Source organism: Octopus bimaculoides, chromosome 9 (assembly GCF_001194135.2).
Source record: "Octopus bimaculoides isolate UCB-OBI-ISO-001 chromosome 9, ASM119413v2, whole genome shotgun sequence".
In the NCBI taxonomy this organism is placed as follows: domain Eukaryota; kingdom Metazoa; phylum Mollusca; class Cephalopoda; order Octopoda; family Octopodidae; genus Octopus; species Octopus bimaculoides.
Window position 1 is genome coordinate 64,330,536 of NC_068989.1, and position 8,040 is coordinate 64,338,575.

Here is an 8,040-nt window from a genome sequence, read left to right on the forward strand (position 1 = left end):
GGGATACACCGTCTGCAAGTAGTTGGGTTCAGCATATCATCCTCCATTTTCTAATTGTTACACAAATTTTGGGTAAAACCTCCACTTTTACCCGCTCCCATTGATTGCACCTAGTATAGCACTAGTGTAGCAATAATTGGGTACCCTCCCAGCAGTATACTGGATAGATACTATCCCTTAGTGGGTTGAACCCCCAACCCCTAACTCTCTCACGTTACATATATATATACATATATATATATATATATATGAGTGTGTGTGTCTTAACAAATACAGAACACTGCTGCCACATACTTATCTTGTGGATGTCTTTCCAGAAATTTAACATCTGTGATTTGATGTTGTTTGAAACCAAACCTTTGCTATGATTCCTCTCAATTTTTATCATTTATTGATTGTTTTCTATTTGTAACTTTTAAAAAAAAAGTTGAAAGTTTTTAGTTTTAAATATGCTTTATCATTTTTAATTTCATGTTTTTTTAAAATTTTTTATTATTTTCATTTTTAACCAGTTAAAAGAAAATGGAACAGAATAATACTAAAGAAAATGATCTGCCTCTGATGGCAAACATAGACACATATTGTGTCCAGCATTATGTTCTGGATTTGACGTGTGACTTTTCTAAAAATATACTTTCTGGATCAACAACACTCTTTGTTAATCGTGTTAAATCAGATCCAGTGAAATCTCATTCACAAAATGACATTTTACAAACAAAAAAACGGAAACACTTAATTACGGACCAAATTATTACAGAGAAGAAACAGAAGAATTGCACCGATGTTTCAAAATGTTCTGAAAGCAATTCAAATAAACTTACAGATTCTTTAAACTCTGATAATGTGTCTCTTGATGAAGAACATTCTAGTTTTCTTCAGTCTGAACAATATTTAAAAGACTGCAATGAAACTGAGTCAAATATTGCAACGCATGATATTACAAGGAATAATGAGAAAATGTCAATTATTCCAAAATTGGGTACTGTTGGATCTTCACAAATTAATTCTTCGTGTTTAGAAGAGGAAATTTTACCAGCAGATATTACATCAAATGATAAAAATGTCAAAGAAATAATTGCATCAACTGGCGATCAGAGAAATCTTATGACTGCAAAGAATATAAGTAAAGAATCTACAGAGTCAGTGAATTCTTTTACAATTTGTCATTTAGAACAGAAACAATTTACCAAAGTTTTACCTGGCAATTCAGATGTTAACCTTCAGACAGTGGAAGATGGCAGTAATCAATATAACCATTCCATATTTATACTTGATGCCTGCGATATTATTGTTTCTGAAGTTACTTTATTACCTCTTCTTTGGTGTGATAAATGCCAAAATAAATGTTTTAAAGAATGTGAAACGGGTGCTGATTCCTCTGCCAAAAGAGAAGAATTTTATCATCAGTGTTCTTTAAAAATTGGTAAAGAAATGTCATTTAAAAATGACAAATGGTCACTGAGAGTTTTTGAGAAGGATCCAACAGAAGAATTCTGCCTAAATTCCAAGTTTGCTATTAAAATTAAATATTCAACACATGCCAAAGGGAAGTCATTAAAATGGGTACCAGATCAAGATGGGAAGTAAGTTTGAGATTTTCTTGAAACATTTATATATATATGTATATGTATAATACTAATTCACAGCCTTTTCTATTTTTACTTGGTTTATGCCATTTTTGTAAGCAATTTTTGTGGCTATTTACACTTATATTGGGCATATTCATCATCATCATCATCATTTAACGTCCATTTTTCATGCTAGCATGGGTTTGACGATTTGACTGGGGACTGGCAAACCAGATGGCTACACCAGACTCCAATCTGATCTGGCAGAGTTTCTACAGCTGGATGCTCTTCCTAACGCCAACCACTCTGAGAGTGTAGTGGGTGCTTTTTACGTGTCACTGGCACGAGGGCCAGTCCAGCGGTACTGGCAACGGCCACGCTCCAATGGCGGTTTTTACGTGCCACCTGCACAGGAGTCAGTCCATTGTTTTGTTCACATACCACCAGCACAACTGCCAGTAAGGCGAAGCTGGAAACGATCGCGCTCAAATGGTGCTTTTTACGTGCTACCGGCACGGAAGCAAGACCTGCTCGGATTGTGCTGCTAGCACTCCACTGGCACGGGTGCCAGTCATTGAATTTAGTTCAGTTTCGATCTCAGCTTGTGAAAACCTGTTGGGGCAAGTGAGGTATTACAGGGACAATTCATATTAATTTCACCAACTTTATTGCTATCAGGTGGTATATAATTGTAATTGTTGTCATTATGTGGGAGATATGCCAGAGCTTCATTATTGTAGCTAGGCTTACGATTAGATATGTCCTGGTTAGCAGAGAGCAATGATATATGGGAAGATGCACTGTTTATTATGGAATATATGATGGCTTTTGGATGATTCAAAAAGTGATTAACATAAGTTAGATGCTGATTTGGTTTTTGAAGAGACACACACACACACACACACACACACACACACAGGATTTAAATATGAGCTACTATAAGTTTCATGCTTCTGATTGCCATGTACTACTGAGCAATTTTTCAGGCTAAAAGATTGCCCAGTAGTACACAGTATACTATACAAGCTTGCCCAACTATTGTGCTATCAGAAGCATGCAGCTTATTGTAAACTCACATTTAAATCCTGTGTATATTAAATATCTCTTACTGGATGGAATACTTTTTTTGTTGATTCTCACTGAAATGGAACAGTACACTATATATACAAGTAACCGAGACCTTTGGTGATATGATGTGCTTGAGAAGACTTGTCAAGCCAAGTAAAGTCATGGCTGATGCCAGTGTCATGTAACTGGTAGGACATAAAAGCACCTGTACCGGTGGCATGTAAAAAGCACCCATTACACTCTTGGAGTGGTTGGCAGCTGTAGAAACCATGCCAAATCAGACTGGAACTTGGTGCAGCTCTCCGGCTTACCAGTTCCAGTCAAACCGTCTAACCCATGCCAGCATGGAAAGGAGACACTAAATGATGATGATATATATATACACACACAACACAACAATAAGCTGATTTCAGTTTCCACTCGTCAAATTCACTCACAAGGCTTTGGTTTTCCCAAGGTTATAGTAGAAGGCACTTGCCCAATGTGCCATGTAGTGGGACTGAACCTAAAACCCTGTGGTTGGTAAGCATATTATTCAACCATACAGCCATGCCTGTGCCTGGATATATTAATGTATTTTAAGATGTTAGTATTGTTATCATAAAAACAGTAATCTGTATTTATTGGTATTGATCTTATGAAACTATACACTACTATCAACATCTTTATTACTAAGGTTTTTTTTTCTTTATATTTACCAATCTTTTCAGTATGTGCATGTTTACTTGTGGACACTGGATAAACAATAGATCATTATTTCCGAGTCAAGATCATTCTGAAGCTCTGTCTACTTGGCAAGCCTATGTTACTGTTGAGAATATTCACACAGTTATCATGACAGGAGATAAAGAACCTCTGATTACTAACACTGAAAATGGTAAGCATTTGAATTATATTTTGGAAAAACTACCTCCTCCTCAGGTTTACTACAGCTGTTTATGATGCGTTTTTTTTTATTGATGAACAAATCAATTACATCATGAAAGAAACTGTTTTCTTCAGGTGAATTAAAATGTTAGGTCAAGTCTGTATACGGATTAATATATGCATGAGTGTCCAGGTTAGGGTTTCTGAAAGTGAGTTTGAAGTAACCCCAATGTTCTGTGAAAAATTTCTGGGGTTCTGCAAGATAAAGTGTCTTTTTATAAAATTTAATGAAAAGTCATTTTATGAAATAAATTGTATTTAAATTTTTCTATGTTTTAACATTATTTTTCTATTTGAATAATTTCTTTCTGAAAATGTTTAGGGCATTTGTCACTGAGGAGACTAAATCAGACTGAAACACTGGTGTTCTGAATGATCCACTGACCTTTTGAGTGAAACTCTGTTTTTAACACAAGTCTCTTTGAGAAATTTTTTGGAAGCAAAATGCTACAAGCTAGTGCCATTCCACACTTGTATACACATATAAATCCTAGACACATCAGAACTTTTGTTTCATTTAATATTCTATTAAAATTAGCTGAATTGATTACCTTCTTCCTTAAAGGAAATATGCTTTTCACTACACATATGTTTTTAACATAAATTAATTGTATTTCTTTTTGTAGGAAAGTTTTGTTATTTTTACCAGTCAACCATGTTGTTACCTAGTTCTACATTAGCCATAGCAGTCGGACAATGGGAACATGCCACTATAACACATCTCATGTCCACATATCAAGATTCACAGTAAGTTATAGTTTCTTTTCTTAACTCATTTTTATTGGCCTGTTTAAATTATCCTCAGATTTTAGGGCAGCAAACTGGCAGAACAATTAGAAAATTGGTAAAAAACTGACATGACATATGACTTCTCATCATCACTGTTATATCTGAACTGTTATGATATCAAACTTTCTTGATGTTCTCTTATTACTCTCCAGCTGTATATCTTCAGCAAGCACTCCATGATATCTCTATTCAATAATTCCTACGACCTGTACAATATGACTGCGCATATGACACTCTTCCCAATTGTTCTGTGCATGCTCATTTATACTAACTAGTATAGTTCACTTAGCCAATTACAGGGGTGTACAGATTCCCCTTACAACAAAACTGGATTGTGGATTTGTTTCAGATCTTTACATTTGGAGTTTAACTCTTTAGTATTTGGATAATTCTGTCAAATGTAATGCTTATTTAATTACATTGTTTTGAATTAATCATGCATTATCTTGTAGCTTCAAGACTTCAACGACATCATCATTATCATTTTATGTCTGTTGTCCATGCTGGCATGGGTTGGGTGGTTTTACCAGGGCTGGTAAGCTGAGGGGCTGCACCAGACTCCAGTCTGATTTGGCATGGTTTCTACAGCTAGATGCCCTTCCTAACGCCGACCACTCCAAGAGTGTGGTGGGTGTTTTTATGTGCCACTGGCATGGATGTTAGTTGCACGACACCAGTATCTGCCATGGTTGCGATTTTACTTGGCTTGCTGGGTCTTCTTCTCAAGCATGGCATATTGCCAAAGGTCTCGGTCATTTGTCATTGCCAGGTTAGGTGTGAGATGTTGGATTTGGCCAGTTTGAACATAAAGGAGGCAGAATATTTTGGCTAGATATGGCTGGTTTAAATGCTAAAGGGTTGAATTCCACTGAGGTCAATTTTGCTTCTCATCCTTTTTGAGGGTTGATAAAATAAAGTACCAGTCTAGTACCAGGGTTGATAAAATAAAGTACCAGTCTAGTACCAGGGTTGATGTAATCAACTTGCCCTTCCTCTCAAAATTATTGACCTTGCACCTAAATCAGAAACCATTATCCAGTGTCTCTGTATTTCTCAGGAGACCTTGGAGATGCACCGAGGAAGTTCTTCTCCACAAGGCAGGCCTAAATAAGGTATTTTTATGGAAGATAAGGGATTGCTTATATACTCAAGTGTCACCTCTTCTTGCTACTAATATTGTCCAAAAGAAAGGCAATGGCCAATAAAGTTTGGCACCAGTACCATTGCAGGCATTACCAATCTGAAGACATTGAGCTGGAATAGACACCACAAGGCCTTCTGCCTACTGCTCTAACAACTTTGCCAACCCACTACCCTCAATTAATACTTATTTTATACTTATTTATTGATTCTCAAAAAATGAAAAGCAAAGTGGAACTTGACAGGATTTGAACTCAGAGTACTGAACACCAGAACCCACATTACAAAGCATTCTATCTGATGCTTTTTGACTGCCAAATCTCTGCTGTTTTGTTTAGGAGCTGTTTAAAGTGTTTTGCAGAATAAAATATCACTTCTTGGTTTCCATAGTAAAATATTTATTCCTTGATTATGGTTTATTTTTTTGAAATATTTTCATTCCCTGATTGAATTTCCATATAGGTGCTGCTGTGGCTGTGTGATTAAGAAGTTTGTTTCTTAACCCCATGCATAGCATCTTGCGCAAATAGCTTCTACTATAGACCCAGGCTGACTAAGGCTTGCTGTCGAAATATAGTTCAACCAATAAAATATCTATTGCTATCGCATCACACTCTTCGTCTTGTCTGTTTAAATTTTGTGAAGAGTTACATCAATCCTTTTAAAATATTATTATTATTATTATTATTATTATTATCATTATTATTATTATTATTATTATTATTATTATTATTATTATTATTATTATTATTGTTGTTGTTGTTGTTCTTTGTATTATTTTGATGCTAATTTTTGTTTTCCTCTGTCACATTCCATGACAAGCTTCTGATTAATGTTCAATATATTTATCTGCAGACAAAATCAAAAATGGGTTCCTGAATTTTGTGCCTCTATGCATGGTTCTTGCAGTGTCAACTATTCTAAGACTCCTGTGCCTTGTAGAGTTTTTGCTCCAAGAAGTCTCATATTAAAAGCAGAATCAGAATTTAAATCATACCTTCCGAAATGTCTTACTAAGGCCTGTAGCATTTTGGGTCCTTATCCATTTCGCCGATTAGATATCCTTATTACTCCTTCTTGTTTTAGTTGTCTTGGATTGACAAGGTAAGTTAAATTCTTTTATACTTTCGCACACTTACAAATTGTCAAAGTTTAATTACAGATTATACAAAAAGAAAATGTTGTTGTACTTTGGTAGGGTCATAATGGCAATAATAAACACACACACTGGTTCTACCTCACTTCTTTTATTATTAGTCAACTGGTTCATCATTTAACCAGTTAACTAATCCATTGTTTGAGTTATCTTTAGGACAATTAGTAATTCAGCTAGGTTTGTCAAAGTCTTTTCATCGTCATTTGCAACCTCATCAATGAGATAAGCCCTCTCTACTCCAAGTTTGCTTCAGATCTGTGTATAATGTTTCATTTAAAAAAAAAGTCTATATGAGAGGTGATATAAGTACATGGAAATTATGAAAGATTGCTAATGGTCTTTGTTTTTTTTTTCTTTTCTTTCTGTACCTTTGTTAGTTTGTAGCACAGTTAGGTATAGAATTAATTAGAGTACAATTAATTAGGAACGGAACTGGTTTGCATTACAATTAAGTAGGTACAGAATTAATTTGTAGTACAATTAATTAGTAGAGAATTAATTTGTATCACAATTAATTAGGAACAAAAATAGTTTGTATCACAATACAAAAATAGTTTGTATCACAATTAATTTGGTACAGAATTAATTTGTAGCGCAATTAATTAGGTTGAAAAATAGTTTGTATCCTAATTAATTATATACAAAATTAACTTGTAGCACAATTAATTAGGTACAAAATGACTATCTAATTTCTTGGCGAGTAACAGTTTAAATGGGTTTGTAGAAACAGACTGTCTGATTGGCTGAAAATAGCTACAAAAATAGTCATATGATGTCAGTTCTCTCAAATAACAAAGTAATATGACAGTAAAGAACATTTGGATGTGTGCCAAAATCATAGCTGTTACGTTAGTAACTGAACAAAAGCAAACTGACTACTTGTTGCTTCTTTATGAACAACAGATGGTTATGTATCTGTATGTATGCTTGTGTACATTTGTGTGTATGTGTGTGTGTGTGTGTGTGTGTGTGTGTGTGTGTGTGTGAGAGAGAGAGAGAGAGAGAGAAAGGGCAGAATAAGAGTTAGAGTTAGTAATAGAGGTAGACAGAGTAAGAGTTTGTAAGAAAGGAAAACAGAGCAAAAGATAGTAAGAGAGGAAGACAGAGTAAGGGATGGTAAGAGAGAAAGACAGTAAGAGTTAGTAAGACAGGAAGGCAGAATAAGAGTTTGTAAGAAAGGAAAACAAAGCAAGCGATAGATAATAAGAGCGGAAGACAGTAATAGTTAATAAGAGAGGAGGAGAGAATTAATCAGAGAAAGCAGTAAAAGTTACACTATATAAGCGCAGGAGTGGCTGTGTGGTAAGTAGCTTGCTTACCAACCACATGGTTCCGGGTTCAGTCCCACTGCATGGCACCTTGGGCAAGTGTCTTCTACTATAGCCTCGGGCC

At 35.1% G+C, this 8,040-nt stretch overlaps 1 protein-coding gene across 1 annotated transcript in view; it reads left to right on the forward strand.

Annotated features, from left to right (window-relative positions):
- The window catches only part of LOC106872508 (aminopeptidase O), a 47,256-nt gene that overhangs the window by 12,543 nt on the left and 26,673 nt on the right, over positions 1-8,040 (forward strand). The window contains exons 3-6 of the mRNA XM_052970920.1: positions 513-1,583; positions 3,347-3,513; positions 4,190-4,310; positions 6,348-6,596. Of these exons, the coding sequence (XP_052826880.1) occupies positions 523-1,583; positions 3,347-3,513; positions 4,190-4,310; positions 6,348-6,596 (1,598 nt within the window). The 5' untranslated portion in view covers positions 513-522. The remainder of the gene's footprint in view (positions 1-512; positions 1,584-3,346; positions 3,514-4,189; positions 4,311-6,347; positions 6,597-8,040) is intronic.